The sequence below is a fragment of the Theropithecus gelada genome, chromosome 10 (assembly GCF_003255815.1).
Source record: "Theropithecus gelada isolate Dixy chromosome 10, Tgel_1.0, whole genome shotgun sequence".
Taxonomy (NCBI): domain Eukaryota; kingdom Metazoa; phylum Chordata; class Mammalia; order Primates; family Cercopithecidae; genus Theropithecus; species Theropithecus gelada.
This window is the reverse complement of record NC_037678.1, coordinates 32060676-32081925: the sequence shown is the minus strand read 5'-3', so window position 1 is coordinate 32081925 and position 21250 is coordinate 32060676. Positions and strand designations below refer to the sequence as shown.

At 52.9% G+C, this 21250-nt stretch overlaps 2 protein-coding genes across 5 annotated transcripts in view; both read left to right on the top strand.

Annotated features, from left to right (window-relative positions):
- Nucleotides 1-1826: 1826 nt before the first annotated feature.
- Nucleotides 1827-21250, top strand: part of GNB1L (G protein subunit beta 1 like) — a 70914-nt gene continuing 51490 nt past the window's right edge. Inside the window, exons 1-2 of one of the 3 annotated variants that reach the window (XM_025399619.1) lie at nt 1827-1944; nt 2226-2322. The gene's annotated coding sequence lies outside the window, so the exon portion shown is untranslated. The other 2 variants (XM_025399621.1, XM_025399620.1) reach the window with 2 other exon arrangements.
- RTL10 (retrotransposon Gag like 10) lies at nt 1881-7722 on the top strand. 2 transcript variants are annotated; one of them, XM_025399617.1, is made up of 3 exons: nt 1881-1944; nt 2226-2322; nt 4608-7722. In XM_025399617.1, exon 3 carries the CDS (start codon nt 4843-4845, stop codon nt 5881-5883), a length of 1041 nt encoding a protein of 346 aa, XP_025255402.1. In that variant the 5' UTR covers nt 1881-1944; nt 2226-2322; nt 4608-4842; the 3' UTR covers nt 5884-7722. The 2 variants fall into 2 exon arrangements, with proteins under 2 accessions (XP_025255402.1, XP_025255403.1); XM_025399618.1 differs by lacking the exon at nt 1881-1944 and adding an exon at nt 1948-2105.

Genomic DNA, 21250 nt, shown 5'->3' with positions numbered 1-21250 from the left:
GCCCAGGCTGGAGTGCAGTGGCACAATCTCAGCTCACTACAACCTCTGCCTCCCGGGTTCAAGTGATTTTCCTGCCTCAGTCTCCCAAGTAGCTGGGATTACAGGCACATGCTACCACATCCGGCTTTTTGTATTTTTGGTAGAGACAGGGTTTCACCATGTTGGCCAGGCTGGTCTCAAACTCCTGACCTCAAATGAGCTGCCCGCCTCGGCCTCCCAAAGTGCTGGGATTACAGGCGTGAACCACCACCGCGCCTGGCCTAAACATTTTCTTTCTTCAATAATAAAGTAACCATAGCTTACTGGGTGACCAGTTATATATGTGGTCCCTTGTTGACCAAAATGTTATGTGGTGCATGACTGGTATACACAGGACAAGGCCTGAAAGAAAAAAAATTTGGACCAAAAAAGGGCTTTTCTGGCTCAGTTGGATTCATCTCTTGCACAGGCCCACTGCCCACTCTGCTGATGGGCGCTAAGCTGTAGGCTGAGCTGCCTAGAGGCTGAGGTAAGCTGAATTTGCGGGAACCCCCACCTTTCCCTTGAGGGAGGAAGTTTAAATTATCAGGTCAATTAGGAAAGATACAACCGAAAAAAATTCAAGTTTCTTTCCCACTTCAAGGAGGCGTTTCCTGGCTCGGTGCCACTTTTATTATTTTTGGCCCAGGCTGCTGAAAGCCCCACAGACCCAGGGAAGGTACAATGTGATCTTTGATTCGCGTTTCAGGGATCAAAGTGAGTGAGTTTGGGTGTAAATGCAGATAACATTTCAGAGAGCTTTCATGAAAGGAGTCACTGGACCAGGGCAGAAGGGGAGCTGGTGTGTTACGTGTGTGTTCCCCTTGAGAAGCGTCACTTTCCGGTGAATCCGGCTGCCTGCCGTGGCCCCAAAGACTCCTGGCCTGCATCCAGGTCCTTGGCCCACAGGCATTAGATCCTGAGCTGGGGCGCCTGCACCCTCTCCCACCTCTTCTCTAGGCACCGTGAAACCGAGGAGAGGTGGCGTGGGGCGGCTCGTGCAAGTGAGAAGAGCACCACTTCATCCTCACCTATCTTGTCCCGGATCTGGGTGCTGACTCGGCAGGCTTAGGCTGGGCACAGCCCTGTGGGGAGGCCTTGGTAGCCCGCCCTTGCTCTCCTCTCCTGAGTCGGAAGCACACACTTACACCCACAACAAGGAGGCCCAGAGCCGTCTGCAGCCCCCAGGCATGTAGGTACAGGGTCCTCTCGGCCTGCCTGCCCCCTGCCTCTCGCGCCCGGGCTGCAGCAAATCGAACCGGGTACTAACGAGGTTCCCGGCACCGGCAACGGGTGATGAGACGCACTCTGCGGGCATGCCGTTCCAGGGCGCTCTCGAGGCCCAGCAGCCCCGCTATGCCTACATCCGCTCCGACACCTGCAGCCCCCCATGCTTAGCCCGGCCCCGCAGCAGCCCTCTCAACGCCCAGCAGCACCCCAGTGTCGGGCTGACGCCAGGGCAGTAACTGCGGGCTGAAGCAGCATCGGCCCCTTGGTCTACGCCACAGCGAGGTGCAGATTTCCCGGATCTGAGGGACCACCAGGCACCGCCCGCTGAGGATCATGAGAGGCAGCTTTGGCCCAACCGCCCCGCGCCTGTACACGCGGCCCCACCTGCTCCCGTGGCACTTGGCGCGGCGTGGGAATGGGCGCGCTCTCCCATCACCCACCGCGCGGCGCTACCGCGACAGCAGGGACCGCGAGCGCCTGCGAGGTATCAGCTACACTGTACACAGCGCAGGCGCGGCGGGCTGAGCGCGCGCGCGCGCGCGGCCTGGCTGGGAGGTGCGCGTGGGGCGAACCTGGAGCATGCGCGGGGTCGTAAGGCGGTCGCGCGCACGCTGGGGGCGTGGCTGCGCTGCGTAGTCGGGCGCTGGACGCCGCACGGCGCAGCTCGGAGCGGGCGTCGCCGACTGCTCCAGGAGGGTCAGTGTGGAGGCGGGAGTCCGGGCGGCCGACTTGGAACTCTGTGCGCGCGGGCCTGGAGCTACGCCCCTCCGTCTTTTCCCGACTTCTGATCCGCGGAGGGGCACTCGGAGCCCCAGCCTGGGTCGCAGTGTCTTCGGTCTGCGGGCCTCAGTTTCTCGGTCCGCGCCGGGGGTTTGTGGGGGCACCTGGAGACATTCGGGCCATTCTCGCAGTCTCGGGAGGTCGCGCCCGCGCCTTGCCTGGCCTCACGGCGGCCGATCTCGTTCTCCACTTTCTAGGTGGCGCTTGGACTCTCGCCCTCGGAGGGAGGCCCGTCCCCCGGTCTCTAGCTACGGATCCCTGGACCCTCTTCGCGGGCGCTTCGCGTAGTCGCAGGTGGGTGGGCTTCTTATTGCCGTGGGCCTTGTGAGCTCGTATTTCCTGCATGGCGGTTGCTGGGGGGCGGGCGGTGCGGTCGTCTGCACTCAGCTTGCTTTAAGGCTTTGGGCAGGTTTTGTTCTTGGGGCCCCTGGGTCTCCCCAGATCAGAGAACGTCCCAGCTTTCCCAGGTGCTGCCTTTGGCCTTGTGCTGCCTACACATGCGCCGTGGTACCTACCCCTTTAGGATAGTGCTGACCAGTCCAGAAGGGCCGAAAGTCTTCTGTGCCAGGCAGTGTGGGGAGAAAAGTAGGGGGAACAACAGACTGATAGGCGTGGGAGTGCTAAGGTTCTCAAAATGGTGAGAGTGGGGCCCAGGGTTAGGAAAGCTCAGGCCCGAAGCACGCCCGGCTGGCTGGTGCAGGGAAGCCTTCTCCCAGACTGCAGGGGACACAGGTGCGCAGGTGAGTGGGCATGGTGGGGGCTGGGAAGAAGGGAAGGCAGAGATCTGGGTAGCACACTGTGACTCCTGGGCGTGGGATGTCGTCATTGTGGGCAATCTGGATACCTAACCTTGGCTGGTGGTAGGAGCTGGGCCCTGGATCGGGCCTGTTACTGCTTTTTCAGTCAGTGTACTGGACTCACGTGCTGTCCTGTGGGTTTGCTGCCCCCAGGCCTTAGTATAATCCTGCAGTAAGATGGGAAGCCAGGGTCATGGGCTGGGCTTTCAGGTAAAGACCCGCCCCAGAGGGGGGTGAGACCTGAGGGGTTCCAGTGTTTGGGTGGTGGAGGTAGGGCCAGTGGCCTTGGCAGGTTCTAGTGCTGCAGGCCACCCTGGGAGGTCCTTGGAGGAACTCACCCTGAGGGGGAATGGCCAGCGGATAGGAGATCTGGGATGAAGGTGTGTGCAGGCCCTGTGCTCCCAGTGAGCCAGTGCAGTTTGTGTGCGGGGTGAGGCAGAGAGTTTCATGGAGGTCGTGAGTGGGCCTCCGTTTGCAGAGAGACTGGGGAGGGGGCTGGATAGAGTTAGGCTGGAGAGTGTGAGCGCCCCAGGGGAGGGCTCCTTGCACTGGAATAGAACTGGCTGCTGGCTGTGGAGCTTCCTAGGTAACTGCTGCGTGGAGAAGGCGGGGCAGGTCCAGCCATCAGACTGGGACTCCCCAGACCCTAGGCACAAGTGACTGGAATTGTGGGAGCAGACACAGCAAGTGGGGTTCCAGGATTTTACAGTGGGGGGCTGGGATACTCTGCTGTGGCTGGAATGGGGACTGTGGAAAGGTGGCGTTTGGGGGTGGGGGTGGCATTGCCTGCAGGTGGCAGTCAGTTGTGAGAGGTGAATTTGGAAAGCATGTGGGGTCAGGAGGGAGCAGATAATAGCAGGCTCACTGCTGCTGTCGGGGATGCAGGTAGGACCTACTGTGTGCCTGGTGCTGGGATGTAAAAGAGCCTAATGACGCGGTCTGTGCATTGTTCAGAGTTTTGGGGTGGCTACAGCCTACTCAGCAGACAAATGTAGTTTTGTTTTTTTTGTTTTTTTTTTTTTTTGAGACGGAGTCTTGCTCTGTCGCCCGGGCTGGGGTGCAGTGGCCGGATCTCTCAGCTCACTGCAAGCTCCGCCTCCTAGGTTTAGGCCGTTCTCCTGCCTCAGCCTCCCGAGTAGCTGGGACTACAGGCACCCGCCACCTTGCCCAGCTAGTTTTTGGTATTTTTTAGTAGAGACGGGGTTTCACCGTGTTAGCCAGGATGGTCTCGATCTCCTGACCTCGTGATCCGCCCGTCTTGGCCTCCCAAAGTGCTGGAATTACAGGCTTGAGCCACTGCGCCTGGCCTGACAAACGTAGTTTATAATATGCGTGCTGTATAGTGGTTAAGCCTGTGATCTCTCCAGCCAGTTTCTGCTGCTTCCACCACTTATGGGTTGGTGTGTGACTGCAGACAAGTTACTTCACCACTGTGTGCCCCAAAGACAATACTAGTACCAACTTCATTTTGGGGAGGTGGCGCAAATGGGGCACTCGGTGAAAGGTTGCTACTATTGCTATCCTGAAATTCCCTGACAGTTCTGATCTGGCCCCTTTTCTTCTGAAATTGACAGCGTCTGTCATTCTACCTTGCCCTTGCAATGTCATAGGCAGCATTTGCCCACCTTCTCAGACCTCCCAGGCCAGCCCCCTGGGCACCTCCTTCCACTCAGAGCTCCTAGTTGGGTACCAGAGGGTTGCCCGCTTGCTGCCTCTTCCCACCAGTTCAGTGGGTGATGGTTAGGCCTAGTTCCTGCTCTCCCCCACCTTGTCTTTGGACAGATTGCCTTGGATGATGGCCTGCGACTGACAGTCCCTCAGCTCTTCTCAGCTCTCCTGAGGCTGCAGCTGTCAGCTCCCTGATCCTCAGCACTTGCCTGGACCAGTGCGGGTCTACCACGCCCTGTTCAGCCATCCCTGTCCTGTTGTGTCGTGCAAGCCACGTCTGTCCACGCCGCCCCACCTCCCGCCCCCCCCGCAGTGCTGGCTCTCCTCTCTTCTGCCCTCTGCGCCCAGCATGCCTCGTGGCCGGTGCCGTCAGCAGGGCCCTCGCATTCCCATCTGGGCAGCTGCCAATTATGCCAACGCACACCCATGGCAGCAGATGGACCAGGCGTCTCCTGGGGTGGCATACACCCCCCTTGTGGATCCCTGGATTGAGCGGCCCTGCTGCGGGGACCCCGTGTGTGTGCGAACAACCATGGAGCAGAAGAGCACAGCTAGTGGCGCTCGTGGCGGTAAACCTGCAGAAAGGGGTACCCTAGCTGGGCGCTTGCCTGGCTCCCGACCCCACAGGGTGGACTTCTGCTGGGTGCCAGGCTCAGACCCAGGCACCTTTGATGGCTCCCCGTGGCTACTGGACCGCTTCTTGGCCCAACTGGGAGATTACATGTCCTTCCGCTTTGAGCACTATCAGGACAACATCAGCTGTGTCTGCGAGATCCTCAGGCGCCTGACAGGCCGAGCCCGGGCCTGGGCAGCCCCCTACCTTGATGGGGACCTGCCCCTGCCTGACGATTACGAGCTCTTCTGCCAGGATCTCAAGGAAGTTGTTCAAGACCCGAACAGTTTTGCTGAGTACCACGCCGTGGTTCCCTGTCCCCTGCCCCTGGCCTCCAGCCAGCTGCCAGTGGCCCCTCAGCTGCCTGTGGTGAGGCAATACTTAGCTAGGTTCTTAGAGGGCCTGGCACTCGACATGGGTACTGCCCCCAGGTTTTTACCAGCCGCCATGGCCACCCCTGCTGTGTCTGGGTCCAACTCTATATCCAGAAGTGCTCTGCTCGAGCAGCAGCTGACCAAGGAGAGCACTCCTGGGCCCAAGGAGCCCCCAGTTCTGCCCAGTTCTCTATGTAGCTCCAAGCCTCATCCTGTGGAACCAGCCTCTTCCCAGCCAGAGGAGGCAGCCCCCACACCTGAACCTAGACTGTCGGAGTCAGCTAATCCTCCTGCCCAGAGACCAGACCCCGCTCATCCAGGGGGTCCAAAACCCCAGAAAACAGAGGAGGAGGTTTTGGAGACAGAGGGAGACCAGGAGGTGTCCTTAGGTACCCCACAGTAGGTGGTGGAGGCCCTGGAGACCCCAGGAGAGCCACCACTTTCTCCTGGGTTCTGAGCGCAGCCCAGGTGGGAACAATGGTGCCCCTCGTGATGAAGTGGCCTGTGTGGCTCAGGAGCCCCATAGTCCCCAGTCAAAGCAGAGTGGTGTCCCCAGATGACTTCAGACCCCATAGCTGGGCAAGATGCTCTTGTTTTGGACTCTGCGCTGAGCAGAACCAGCTCCCCCTACTCCAGCAGAGCTTGACCTCCACCCTGTGCCCTTTCCCTGCTCCTGCCTGCTCTCGGCTGCATCCCTGCCCATCTCCTGGGAGTGCCGTCCCACCCAGGCCTGCTCCCACGAGGGGGTCGTTTTGTAGGGCAACTGTCAGCAGATACTTGCGTCATCTTTGTCACCTCCACCCCCATAAAACACCCCCCTTGGTGTCTTCCACACTGGCTGGGACTGAACTGGGTCTGCCACGTCTGTCCTGTTGGGACCTGGTTCCTGAATGAGGTTTCTGTGTCTGTCCCCCTAACCCCACCTTCTCCGCTCCCTGTGATTTCTGTCCCAGCTGGAATGTGAGGAAGGCTGCCTGGAGGAAGTAGTCACTTTGATTCTGCTGCATGAGTGGGATAGCATCTTGGCAGAGAATGATGTTTCCTGTGGGTTTGTTTACCAGCAGTCCTGGGCAACTGGGAGGTTTGGATGCAGGAAGATAGGATGCAAGCCCCTTGCCAGGCTCAGCTGCAGGCATTCCCCCTTTGTGTGTTAACGCTGTAGTAGTCGGGCCTGGTGTTCTGAAGCAGGCTCCTCTTCCCTGCTGCTGTGCTGCTGTCCCCTGCGCACTCCGCACTCGCACGCATGGTCGATTCAGCACTGAAGCCCCAGTGGTGTAAATGACTCGGATCTCCCTCCTGGCGGACTGTGACCCTCCAGGACAGGGGCTCTGTCTTAGTCAGCTCTGTGGTCTGGTACACAATTGGTGCTCATTAAACATGTGTTGGATTACTGGCTGAGCCTGTGGTGCAGTGGCTGCCTACCAGCGAGTCTTTGTTTCCCATTCTCTCAGGATTAGAGGCCTGGCCTTGAGCATTCCAGGTCAGCGTTGCAGATGTGGTTTCTAGCAGGGGCTTTGAGGGTCCAAGGGTCTGATCGAAGGAGCTGGGGCTGAGTAGGTGGGGGTGGGTGGCTCTGCAGGTGGAGAACTGACTTCCGAGAGCTGGAGGTGAAGTGAGGACCAGGCAGCAGTCCAGAGCTGTGAGGCCCCAGGCCCAGAGGGTTGGAATGAAGAAAGACCTGTTCCACACAAGGAGGGGTTTTCTAGTGGAAGCTGAGCTTGGAAGCCCCTGGAGCCGTTTACCACAGGATGGGCAGGTACAGCCACCCAGTGTGTGCAGTGTGTTCCACTCTGGTGCTTGGACAAGAAGTTCAAGTCCCTTTCCGTTTTACAGTTGTGAAAACAACAAAACACTTTCCTGAAAAGTTGGAAGAAAAAGCAGAAATGTGAATTGGAAATACAGCCAACTATTTTAGAAAAAACTAATTAGCAAGTATCTGGTTAAACTTACTCAGAAACTGGCCAGGAGCAGTGGCTCATACCTGTAATCCCAGCACTTTGGGAGGCCGAGGTAGGTGGATCATCTGAGGTCAGGAGTTCAAGACCAGCCTGACCAACATGGAGAAACCTGTCTCTACTAAAAAATACAAAATTAGCCAAGTGTGGTGGTGCATGCCTGTAATCTCAGCTGCTTGGGAGACTGAGGCAGGAGAATCGCTTGAACCCAGGAGGCAGAGGTTGTGATGAGTCAAGATCACGCCATTACACTCCAGCCTGGGCAATAAGAGTGCAACTCTATCTCACACACACACAAAAAACTTATTTAGAAAAATAGAAATTGTTGGGATTATTTTATGGTAACTATCACTAAAAAAGGCTCTGGGTTCAGATGGTTTTATGTGTGAGTTATTTCAGGGCACAGATACCTTGTAGATAAAACAACTGGAAACCTTGGAAATAGGTGGGAAGCTATTTTTAGAAAGGGGGTATAGCCCTGGTAGCAAAGGAAGTGAGCTGGCAGAAGAAACCCATGTTCAGTCTTGATTCTGGTCAGATGTGGGAAGTCCCTGGACATCCTGGCCCAGCCCCATGCTTCTGTGCCAGGTCACACAGCTGCCCTCCATCTGATGGCTCAGGCCCCAGTCACCCTTTTGTGGGTCGGGTCAGACTGCTACCCGATGCCTGCCTCCGGTGCACTGTGGCCTGGATTGCCTGTGGGTCTGGCAGTAGAACCCGGAGTTGCTCTCTAGGATGGACAGCCTAGTCACCCAGCTGACCCTTACCCTGTCCCACAGGCTTCTGGACGGGCCACCTTCCCCATCTCCCTTTAGTGGACCTGAAGTGGATCCTTCAGCTTGAGATTGGTGCCTTCTCTTCTGAACCCTGTCCCACTGGGGTTTGGGCCTTTTCTGCCCTTGGGACCCAGGCAACTTCTGGGCATGTGTGAGTTACGGTCTGCCATGTGTCTGCGGGCCAGTCACGCAGCATCCAGCGGGGGAGGCGTGAGAGTCCACGGGAGAGTTCAGGTGACCTGGTTTTTAATTAAAACGGGTCCTGTTTATTGTGGTTGGGCTTTCCCCAGAAAGGGAGGCAGGGTCTCGAAGTGATGACGTCCAGGTTTCCTGCACAGGTAGGGTGGAGGCAAGGATGGACTCTGGCACAGCCTTCCAGACAGGCAGTGCACACAGCCCCTTTCAGAGTGGCTTTGTTGCCAGCTGCTGCAGCACCTGGTTTCAGACATGATGACCAAGCTGCTTTCCTGCTCCTTGGGGAAGGAGGTGCACCAAGAGCCAGGAGAGGAGGCACTCTCCCGGGATTGTTTTTTCTCTCCTGGCCCCCACACACTGGCAGACCCGAAGGCAGGTGCTCAGGAGCCGCAGAGCCTGGCGGGGTTTGCTGGACGTGCTCAGGGACAGGCCTTGGTGCTGGCTTTGCTTTCCAATCATGGTGTCTGTCCCTCACTTCCCTTGGAAATACCCAGAGATTTTATTTCCTGAAGATGGGATATGATGGGTCCTCTGAGATGGTGTTTAAAGTACCTGTCTCCAAGGAAAACTTTAAAATAGGAAGTCGTAAGGATAAGGTCCTATGGGATATTGGAATATTTTATAAAGCCACAATAGTTAAAGCACTTAGATGTTGTGGACAGATGAGCAGAGAATAGAGAACTTTGAAACAGGGCTGAATAAATATGGAAATATAGTACATGCTAGAGGTGTTTCCAATTAATGAGGGTAAAATGGATTATTCAGTAAAAGCAGTTGGCCCTCTGGAAAATAGTGAAGCCATGTATGTGCCTCCCTGTTTATGCCAGTATATATTCCAGATTAAAGATTTCAATGTTAAAATTATAAAAGGACTAGAGGGAAATATGGGTGAATTTTTTTTTTGCCTGTGATTCCAGGATTTTAAAAGTTTTAGATGCCCAGAGTTGTGGAGGTATGGAGAACTGGGCCTTCTATACTATTAGTGGGAGTATACAATATTACAATTTGACCACATAACAATTCTAGGCACACACATTCTGTGACTACTTACTTGGTGCATGAAGACTCTTGTCAGGGATAGTCATGGTTTGGTGCCACTACATGGGGGTTTAGAACAGGGACTGGAGGCCGGGTGTGGTGGCTCAAGCCTGTAATCCCAGCACTTTGGGAGGTCGAGACAGGCGGATCACGAGGTCAGGAGATCGAGACCATCCTGGCTAACACGGTGAAACCCCGTCCCTACTAAAAAATACAAAAAACTAGCCGGGCGAGGTGGTGGGTGCCTGTAGTCCCAGCTGCTCAGGAGGCTGAGGCAGGAGAATGGCCTAAACCCAGGAGGCGGAGCTTACAGTGAGCTGAGATCCGGCCACTGCATTCCAGCCTGGGTGACAGAGCAAGACTCTATCTCAAAAAAAACAAAAAAAAAACACAGGGACTGGAGGGTGGCCTTGCCTTCTCCTCTCCCTTCACAAGCTGAGCGTCTTTCCCTGACCTTTTTGAGCTGTGACCACAGTTTTTCCTCATGGGGTGGGTAGTAGGGTTGAATGAGAATGGTACCCACACAGTGTCTTGCCTGGGCCGTCTGATGTCCACCTCATGGGTGTCACTATTTTTTGAACAGCAGAACTGGAAAAGCCCAAAGATCCAGCAATAAAGGAGCAAGGCAAATAAAGCTGTTACCCTGCAGGATCAGTCAGCATGAGCCAGATTGTGCTGCAGTAACAAAGATCTCCAACAGTGCCGCTATGGTTGGCTCTGCTTATTTCTTGCTCACACCTGTGTGCCACTATGGCTGGGGCCTGTCAGACCTGTGCTGACGAGAGCCTACCTGGATGTATTTCTCCATGCTCACTGAGGCAGGGGAAAGGCCACAGCAGGCCACAAATAATGTGTGTCACCCCACTTCCATTGCCCTGGCCAGAGGAAGCCACAGAGCCACACCTGAGTTCCGTAGGATGGAAGCGGCTGATCATCCTGTGGGCTGGGGTGCTCAGTATGGAGAAGTACGAGCAGCCACCCAGCGTGGGGCTGGTTGGTGCTGCTGAGGATGGGAGGATGGGAGGGGCCTGCATCCATCCCAGGGCAACATACCTGTTTGTCTGCTGGGGCTGCCCAACAAAGGACCACCCCAGCTTTTTTAGCGGGGGGGCTTAAACAACAGACATTTCCTCGTGATTCTGGAGCCAGAAGCCTGAGATCAAGGTGTGGGCAGCGTTGGTTTCTCCTGAGGCCTTGCTCCTTGGCCTGGAGATAGCCACCTTCTTGCCATGTCCCTGCCTGTGTCTGTGTCCTAATTGCTCATAAGGTCACTAGTCTATTGGATCAGGGCCCACGCTCATGACCTCATTTAACCCTGAATCACCTCTTTAAAGACCCCGTCTTCACTGTAATCCCAGCACTTTGGGAGGCCGAGGCAGGTGGATCACAAGGTCAGGAGACTGAGACTGTCCTGGCTAACATGGTGAAACCCCGTCTCTACTAAAAATACAAAAAAAAAAAAAAAAAAATTAGCCGGGTGTGGTGGCGGGCGCCTGTAGTCCCAGCTACTTGGGAGCCTGAGGCAGGAGAATGGCGTGAACCCGGGAGGCAGAGCTTGCAGTGAGCCGAGATCTCACCACTGCACTCCAGCCTGGGCAACAGAGCGAGACTTGGTCTCAAAACATAAAAAAAATAAAGACCCTGTCTTCAAATGTTAAGTACTAGGGGTTAGGACTCAAACTTAAGAATATTGAAGGGACATAGTTCCGCCCACAGCAGTGCCCCAGATAGGCTTCTTTGATTTTGTCTTTGCTGTTCCTGGCAGCGCTATCTTGGTCAGGCTTCCATGGTCTCCACATGCCTGTGTGCAGAGTCCCCCAGGCCCTGGGTTCTGGGGCCCATACTGAGGAGTGGGGATGGCCAAGCCTTGGCTCTTGGGTGGGCAGTGCCCAGTTGTGCTGTACGGGACGCTGTTTCTCACTTAAGAAATCTTTCCCTGCCTGGGGGGACAAAGGCATTATCCTGTATTCCCAGGTTGTAACTTTCTGCCTTTGACATTCAACCACGAGTCCACCTGTAAGTGTAACTGGCGGAAGGGAGGGGTCTGCTGTCATCCTCGAGAGCCTGTGACGAGCAGAGCCCCTCTGCCGACCACGATGCACATGTAATATGAGCAAGAAATAAATTTTTGATGTGTGAAGCCACTGAGTTTGGGGCTTGTGTTTTCCACAGCATAACCTATTATGTCCTGACCGACAGGGGATCCCATTTCACCTTTTTCCATAAGGCACGAGCCTGCCTCAGCATCAGCTGCTGGCTGCAGCAACTCAGCCTGGCCGCAGCCACCCATGGGCCGTGCCTAGCCTACCTGCCTGCTCTCTGGTCTGATCTGTCCCTTACTAGTTATTCTAGCTTTTAAGTCTTGATTATCTCATAGGGAAGCCCTCCATGCCCCCATTCTTCCAGTTGTCTTGGCAAGTTTGAAAACACATTGGATCACAAATGCAGAGGCAGAGATGATGGTGTCGTGGCCCTTGCCCAGCCCCAGCAGTGCTCACACTCTCCTGGTGCAGGCCTTGGGGGTGCCGTGTCACTGCACAGCCTCTCCAGGACGGCAGGGCCCGTTGCTCCCTTAGTTTTTCTTTGGGCTACATCATCTCTGTTACAGGGACGTGGTGGGTGGGGCTGGCCAGGGAAGAGCCCAGGCCTGCGGGGTGCTCTCATTGGCCTGCTCCTTTCCTCCTGGCCTCACGGACCCCCCATCACAGGCCTGGGGCCTGTGGGTGGTGGGTGCTCATGCACTTGCCACATTCTTCTGTGTCCCCATTGGCGGAGCTGCCAGCTGGGTGCAGAGGACATCTGACTCCCGTGCCCCCTGCTGTGCTGGCGCTGCCCACCTTACCTGTGTGTTTGAACAGTGCGGGGGACTGGGGAGTGTTTGTGGGTTGTGGAGCTAGGACTCTTCATCACAGACTGTGCATGGGGAACCCCTCAGTGAGGGGTCCACACGCAGTACCCACGGGGCAGAGCGAGTGGGAGGCTGGCCTCTGTCCTCATTCGCGTGTCTGTGGATGTGGGTGTGGCAAGCACATTGCTGGCATGCATGTGTAAGCATGTGCACAGTTGACTGCACACAGCTGGGTGGTCGGGAGTTGATGAGACATACACCTGGCCACACCATCACCTGTGTGTGTTAGGGGACTTCCCCTTTCTACCCAAGGTGGCCTCCACCACAGGAGGAGCCACACAGGCAAGTCCCTGTCAGAAAGTGTCAGCCCCAGCGTGCTTAGGCACCCTCCTCCAACTCCGACCAAGTTCCCAGCGCACGTCCCCATCCCCTAGGCCAGTGGCACCAGCCCCAGGGGATTGGTCCCCATCCTGCACCCTCTGTGAGTGTTGTCTCCCTCCCTGACGGGACCGGCAGCTGGCGTACATGAATCAGGCCTCTGAGCAGAGGCCGGACTGGTGCATGGGAATATCATGCTTCCCGTAAAGCAGCAAGCTTTTCCGTGTGTTCACCCGGGGCAAAAAGGCCGGTCCCCTCTGCTGGCTGGGTTCCTGCCTCTGCCCGTAAGTGCCTAGGGCAGGCTGGCTAAAAATGCCCGAGTCAGGCTTCCTTCCTGCCATCTTGCCAGGCTCCTGGGACCTGCTCCTGGGGCGACGGACATCCCTAGCCACAGCGAGAGATGCCTGCTCACAGAGAGACCCCGCCTGCCCATCCTGCCTGCCTCTGCAGCCTGGTGGCTCCTCACTCTGGCATTTCCTCTTGGCTCAGCTGAGGCAGCGCGTATCCCAGTGCGAAGGAGAAGTCTGACTTGCAGCCTCAGCGTCTGCCTGGCGCCCCCGCTGACTGTGGGGCCGGCCAGCAGGTCACTCATGCTCCAGCCATGAGGCTTCCAGGCATCCCCAAGGAAGAAAACTAACCCATGTCCTTGTTTCCATGAGACCCACTCCCCCTGCCGAGTGGGGCCTGGCCCTGTCAGCGTGGTGGTTGGTGGCCACGAGGACCCAAAGTGCTGGCAGAGCACCCAGCAGGCACTGGCAGTGCCTTGGAGAGAACAGGCTGCAGTGGGCTGTCGAGAGGAACTTGCTTGCCTCTGCTCGAGAGCAAATCACGCCCCTTGGGCCGTGTCCCCAGCACAAGTGACTGATCTCTGGGACCCTCCCTCACATGCAGGGCCTGTCTGGAAGGGGCACCACAGACCTGGTGGGCTTCAGCCTGTAGGCACCGTGCTGGGCCCCACCTGGCTCACTGCAGGCCAGGAGCCCCGGGTGGGGCACTGTGGGTCTCAGCCTCTGGAGAAGTGCTGGTGGCCAGCCCTGGGGGACGTGGGCCACTGCCCCAAGTGAGGTGAAGTCAGCGCCAGCCCCTGGCCTGAGGCTGTGAATCTTGCTGGGGGGCAGCCGTTCCCTGGGGGAGCAGGGTGGAGGTGCGTTGCCAGAGCAGAAGGCCCCTGTGGCAGAGCATGTGGCCATTTCTCTAGGATGGAGAAGAGACCCAGACCCAGAAGGGAGACAGGTGGCTGTCCTTCCTCGGGGCCTACAGGACTGAAGCACTCTTGGCTCCACTGTGGAAATCGTGTCTACGGCTGGAATCTGAGTTCTGCTTTGCAGATTTGCCAGCTTTCCAGTGCTCTGGGCAGCCAGGGCTCAGATTCCCCTTTCTGCACTGAAATGGTGCAGGGCTTTGCTGGGCCTCAGGCCAAGCTGTCAGTCAAGGCCACTCCCTGAGACGGATGTGCCTGATGCAGGCCCGGAGGTGCTTTCTTCTCCAAGGGAAGGAGTTCTTGGGGGCATACCTTATTCCCCGCCACAAAGAGACTGACATCGGTCAGCCCTGGGAGGTGGGAAATGGCTGGGGTTGGGCTGTGTATTGCTGCCCAGGGGGTGGTGCCTGGCTCCCCCTCGCCATCAGGCTGCTGGGCACCGGCCCTCCCTGCCTACCTGCCTCCCTGGAATTCTTCCTGGGATCTGCATCTTTGAAGCCGCTGCCTCCCTGCCCGCCTGGGCGCTTCCAAAGGCGGATACTGACAGAGGATTCAATGAATCGAAGGTCGCCAGTCGGGGCGTTGACAGATGCCCAGCCGTGATACTATTTCTGATTTAATAACCGAATGGGAGGCTGGCCCTCTGTAATAATTAGGGCTAATTACTGAGGAGGTGTTGACAGACGGGCTGAGAGGAAACAAACTACCTTTATCCCGTGGCTTAGAGTCAGATTACCAGCCCGGTGCTATCTGCCCCTCAGAAAGTAGATGCTTCAATCACTCAGCGAGGCTTCAAAGGGGAACAGGGCCTGACAATGCACGGGATTTGGAAAGGAGCTATGAAGTGCGCCTTTGACTCCGAATCGCCAAACGGAGCCCCATTCCAGAAATGGTTTCTTTGTGAAGTTTGAGTTAGTGTTGGCAGACCTGTTTCCCGCGCTCAGGACAGGGAGCTGGCTGCAGTGGGCGTGGGCAGGTGGGGGCCATGGCCAGGGCTGTGGCTGGTGTGTGGCCAGCTTGAGCTGCTCAGGTCCTTCCCAGGCCAGGTGACACCAGCAGAGTCCTGGTATCTCCAGCAGCTGGCCCTGGTAGCCGTGGGTCCAAACAGGGAGGTGCAGCATGTTTTCCTTGGCCCGGGGAGGGTGTCTGGTCCTTTGTGGTCATGAGTGGCAGGTAACAGGATAGGGACCTCACCATCTGAGCAGGCTCATCCCTTCCTGTTTGTAGCTAGAGTGCAGCTTTTATGCAGCCCTCCCTGGCAGGTCTGGCCTCCCTTGGAGGGGGATGTGTCCTTGGCATTTTTTATGGCAGGCCCACCTCTTGGGGGCCTGGGCATCACTCACCAGGCTGCTCCCACCCCCGTACTGGGCCGGCCAAGAGCCAGGGCCGTGGAAACAACCCTGGCCCCCGAGGCCTCGGTGGGCAGACAACATCAGTGACTGAGAAGGGTTGTTGGGGGCTAGTCTCTGACTGCCGCCACTGACTCCCCACTGATACCCCTGCATTTCAGAGATGGGGAAGGGTGTGCCTAGACCTCAGTTTCCTGGTTTGAAGCAGCAGCAGTGAGATGTGTGCCAGTGAACTGACCTGGACAGCCCGGGGCACTGTGTCTGATGCAGCTTCTTGGAGTGGTGTGTGTGAGGCTTTTTGGGAGGTCAAGGTTGCCGGCTGAGGCTGCAATGCAGGAGACAGTTCTGAGATTCTGGGCTTTACTGCTGTCTGTCCTCACCAGGAAGGCAGGGGATGACACTGAGGTCTCTGCTCAGGACAGGCCTGACTAGGGAGCGCCTTTCTGGTTCCAGGCATAGCCTGGGAGGTGCCGGATGTGCAGGAGGTGGGAGGGAGCCCATTCACCAGCCACCTGTGTGCCTGCCTCAGGCCTCATGGCCTTGGCTTCATGTTCTTGCTGGCCTGAAGGACCAGCCAATTCAACATCTTCCTGCTAGAATGGCTGTGCTACTTCATAGAGAAATTAGGTGGGCTGGGCTGGTGCAGGGCAACAGTGGTTAGGTCAGTGCTCTTTCCCCAGCTGGCTGCTCTACTGTCATAGAAACAGGACACCTTCTGGAAGTAACGATGGTCATAAAAGTCATCAGCTCATTTGCTTAACCAAATAGTACTAGCTTGTACGAGGGGGCACTGTTGATGAATTTATATTAGGGAAAAAATATGATGGTAAATTATTTGGATGGGAGAAGCATGTAAAAATTGGCATCAAGTCTGTTTTTTTGTTTGTTTATTTTAGAGACAGGTCTCTTTAGCCTAGGCTGGAGTGCAGTAGTGTGATCATAGCTCACTGCACCCTTAATCTCCTGGGCTCAAGCGATCCTCCTGCCTCAGCCACCAAGATAGCTGGGACTATTGGCGGGCACCACCATAACTGGCCAATTAAAAAACAATTTTTTTTTGTAGAGATGGGGGTCTTGCTATATTGCCTAGGCTCATTAAGTCTGTTTAAGTCACCTTGAGTAGAGATAGAAATTAATTCCAAAGCCAGAAACTTTAAACAGGAATTGAGGTTTCATAGTACATTAGTAGTAAATTAAATACCATTAACTGTAACACAAGAAAAAATAGCACAAGAATCTTGTACCATATATTTTATTTGAAACATTACCTGTGAGACTGTGGCCAAGAGCAGCAGTTGAGTGTGAACCTTGTGCACGGAGGCATTTCTGAATCCTCTTTCCTGTCAGCATCTTGCTCTGCACATGACTAATGAACTAGGATCGATGCATTGTTAGTGACCAAAGTCCAGGCTTCATCCAGGGTTCCTGAATTTGCCCTAATGTCCTTTTCTGTTGCAGAATCCCATCCAGAACCCCACACTGCATTTGCTCTCCTGTCTTCCCAGGCTCCTCTGGCTATGACCACTTCTTAGACTTTCCTTGTTGATGATAACCTTAAGTTTTGAGGAGCCTTGGTCAGCCTCTTGTAAAATGTTCCTCTACAGGGATTTCTTGTGTTCTTCTCATGATTAGACTGAAGTTATGGGTTTTAGGAAGAAAAGCACAAAGGCTGAGTGCCATTCCTGGATGGATTTTCTTTTTCTTTTTTCTTTTTTTCTTTTTTTTTGAGACAGAGTTTCGCTTCTTTGCCCAGGCTGAAATGCAATGGCTCAATCTCAGCTCACTGCAATCTCTGCCTGTTGGATTCAAGCGATTTTCCTGCCTCAGCCTCCCCAGTAGCTGGGATGACAGGCACGTGCCACCACACCCGACTAATTTTTGTATTTTTAGTAGAGACAGCGTTTCACCGTGTTGGCCAGACTGGCCTTGAACTCCTGACCTCAAGTGATCCACCCGCTTCAACCTCCCAAAGTGCTGGGATTAGAGGTGTGAGCCATGGGCCCGGCCCATTCCTGGATTTTCCATCATGTCCGTGGTAGGTGTGGTCAGCATAACCTGGCCCTGCTGATGCTGAGTGTTATCATCTGGCGGAGGCGGTGTCTGTCAGGTGTTTCCCCTGTAAAGTGGCTCTTTTTCCCTCCTTTCCGTACTATCCTCTTAGGAAGGGAGTCACTGCATAGCCCACACTTAAAGGGCTGGGAGTTATCTACTCCTCCTTGATGGTAGAGTGTCTGCATAAAGTGGAATTCTTCTGTTTGGGAGATTTGTTTATTTAGTAATTTCTTTACCTCAGTGTGGACTCATGAGCATTTTATTATGACACTAGCTCCCCGCTCATCTACAGTTTTGCTGAGGTTTCAGTTACCCATGGTCAATTGTGGTCTGAAAATAGGTGAGTACAGCACAACAGGATATTGTAAGAGAGAGACCACATTCACATAACTTTTATCACAGTATACTTTTTTTTTTTTTTTTGAGGCAAGGTCTGGCTCTGTTGCCTAGGCTGGAGTGCAGTGGTGTGAACATAGCTCACTGCAGTCTCAAACGCCACAGGCTCAAGTGATCCTCCCACCTCAACCTCCTGAATAGCTGGGACTACAGACATGCAGTAGACATACACCCGGCTGATTATTATTATTATTATTGAGACAGATTCTCTGTTGCCTAGGCTGGAGTGCAATGGTGCGATCTTGGCTCACTGCAACCTCCACCTCCCGGGTTCAGGTGATTCTCCTGTCTCAGCCTCCTGAGCAGGTGGGATTACAGGCACCTGCCACCATGCCTGGACTAATTTTTGTATTTTAGTCTGGGAGACAGGGTTTCACCATGTTGGCCAGGCTGGTCTTGAACTACTGACCTCAGGTGATCTGCCTGCCTCAGGCTCCCAAAGTGCTGGGATTACAGGTGTGAGCCATTGCACCAGGCCCCAGCTAATTATTTTTTGCAGACACAGGGTCTCCCTTGTTCAAGACAGGGCTGGTCTTGAACTCCTGGGCTCGGGTGATCCTCCTGCCTTGGCCTCCCAAAGTACTGGGATTAGAGGCATGAGCCACTGTGCCTGGCTCTAATTTTTAAATTAAACTTTACCATAGGTATATATATATACACTATAGGGGAAAACATGGTATATATAGGGTTCAGAACTATTCATGGTGTTAGACATCCACTGGGGATCTTGAAAAGTACCCCTAGTTTTCATCATCATCGTTCATCATCCTCCCTAGATAAGGGGGAACTACTGTATTATTGTTATTATCTTTATTATTGTGTGCACTTACAGTGAGTCCTAATCCATGTCTATGTCAACATCACCCCTATCAGGACACAGAAAACTGTTCATTCTCTCAAAACCCTGCCTTTTGCTGTCCTTTGACAGTAATCCCCTCCCCCTCCTCCTGACCCATGCCAGCCACTGATCTGTCCTCTGTACCTATACTTTTGCCTTTTCCAGAATGCCATATAAATAGTATGTAGCCTTTTACTCAGTTCTTTGGAGATTCACCCACATTGTTGCATTTATCAATAGTTTGCTCCTTTCTGTTGCAGAATAGTATTCCATTCATCCATAGATAGTCATTTGGGTTATTTTCTGTTTTAGGCGATTATATGTTTCACACATTTCTGTTTTGGGTGGTTAGTTATAGCTACTATAAACATTCACGTACAGGTTTTTGTTTGCATATAAGTTTTCACTTCTCTAGAATACATATCTAGGAGTAGAATTGTTGGGCAACATGTTAATGCATATTTAATTTTATAAGAACCTGTGCCGGGCACAGTGGGTCACGCCTGTAATCCCAGCACTTTGGGAGGCTGAGGCGGGTGGATCACGAGGTCATGAGATCAAGACCATCCTGGCCAACATGGTGAAACCCCATCTCTACCAAAAATACAAAAATTAGCTGGGTGTGGTTGTGTACGCCTGTAATCTAGCTATCTGGGAGGCTGAGGCAGGGGAATCATTTGAACCTGGGAGATGGAGGTTGCAGTGAGCTAAGATTGTGCCACTGCACTCCAGCCTGGAGACTGAGCAAGACTCTGTCTCAAAAAAAAAAAAAAATATATATATATATATATATATATATATGTATGTGTGTGTGTGTGTGTGTGTGTGTGCATGTGTAAGAAACTGCCATACTGTTTTCCAGAGTGTGTGCACCATTTTGCATTCTCACCAACAGTGTAAGAGGGTTCCAGTTGCTCCACAGTATTGCCAGCACTTGGTTTTGTTGGTTTTGTCAGTTTTTTTCTGTATTTTAGCCACTCTAATAGGTAGGTAGTGGTATTTCATTATGGGTTTAAGTTGCATTTCCTTAATGGCTATGATGTTGAGTTTCCTTTTGTGCTTATTTGCACGTCTTTTTAGGTGGAGCGTTTGGTCAAATCTTTTATGCCTTTTTAATTGGATTGTTTAGTTGCTCTTGCATTTCCTTTAATGAGCACAAAAATAGATTGTGCAATTAAATTGCCTATGCAATAAACTGCACATATTTCAAGTGGACAGTTTGACAAGTGCAGCGTCTCTGACGCCATCCCCACACTCAAGACAACGAACATACCCACTGTGCCTAAAGTCTCTTCCTGCCTCTCTGCATGCCCCTCCCTTCCTCCTCCCTGCACCTCTCTTCTCCAGGTTCCCTCTAATCTGCTTTCTGTCATTATAGGTCAGTTTCTATCTCCCAGAATGTTGCATAAATAGAATCACAGAATTTACTCTCTTTTTCTGGCTTCTTTCACCTGACACGATTATTTTGAGATTTATTCACATTAAAGCATGTATCAGTACTTCCTACTTCATCATTGTCAAGGATGGCTATATCCAGGTGTCAGTATACCTCTGTCTGTTCTGCTGTTGATGGGCATTTGGGTTGTCTCCAGTATGGGACTGGTTTTTAAAGAAATAACCAAACTTTGTTCCCAAGGGGTTGTACCGTTTTATAATCCCATCAGCAGCGTATGAGAGTTTCAATTACTTCACAAGCTTTCCAGCAAGTGGAATGGTCAGTCTTTTCTGTTTTAGCCATTCTGATAAGTATGTAATGGCGTTTTATTGTGGTTTTAATTTACATTTTCCTAGTGACTAAAGATGTTAAATATGTTTTCATGTCCTCATTTGCCATTTGCATATCTTCTTTGGTGAAGTGTTTGTTCAAATCTGTTGCCCATTCTTAGATGTTTTATTTTGTGAGTGTGTGTGTTTTCTTTGTGGATTTTGAAAATTATATATTTGGTATATAAATTATTTGCCAGATACATGATTTGAAAATATTTTTCCCCATCTGTATAGATTGCCTTTTCATTTTCTTAATAATCTCTTTTCAAGAGCAAAAGTTTCTAATTTTGCAGAAGGTGAATTTGTGTTTTTTATCTTATGGATTATGCTTTCTGAGGGTTTTTAAAAAATCATGAATGGATGTTGAATTCTGCCCAGTGCCTTTTCTATATTAACCGATAAGATCCTGTGGTTTTTCTTTAGTGTTAATATGAGAGTTTACATTGAATGACTTTTGAATCTTGAATCAGCTTTGCATTCCTGAGATAAATGCCAGTTGGCTCCAGTGTATTCTTTTTCTACACTGTTGGATTAGATTTGCTGTTTTTTCCTCCCCAACTTGAGACTTAAGCAGCAAGCTGTTATTTTGTTTGAGGATTTGTATGTCTGTATTCATGAAATATATTTGTTTGCCGTTTTCTTCTCTTTCTACTACCTTTGTCTGGTTTTGGTATTGGGGTAGTGCTAGCCTCATCAAACTAGTTGGGAAATGTTCTCTCTTTTTCTGTTTTCTGGGAAAAAATTATGTAGAATAGTGTTATTTCTTCTTTAAATGTTTGGTAGAATTTGCCAGTAAAGTCATGTGGGCTGGAGTTTTGATTTTTTTTTTCCTACAAGAGTTTAAACTAAACCTGTGATTCCTTTAATTGATATAGGACTATTCAGGTCATCTCTTTCTTCACCTAGTCTGTGTCTTTCAACTTTCATTTCAGCTAGGTTTATTTAGCTCGAATTTATTTGAGTTGTTCATGGTATCT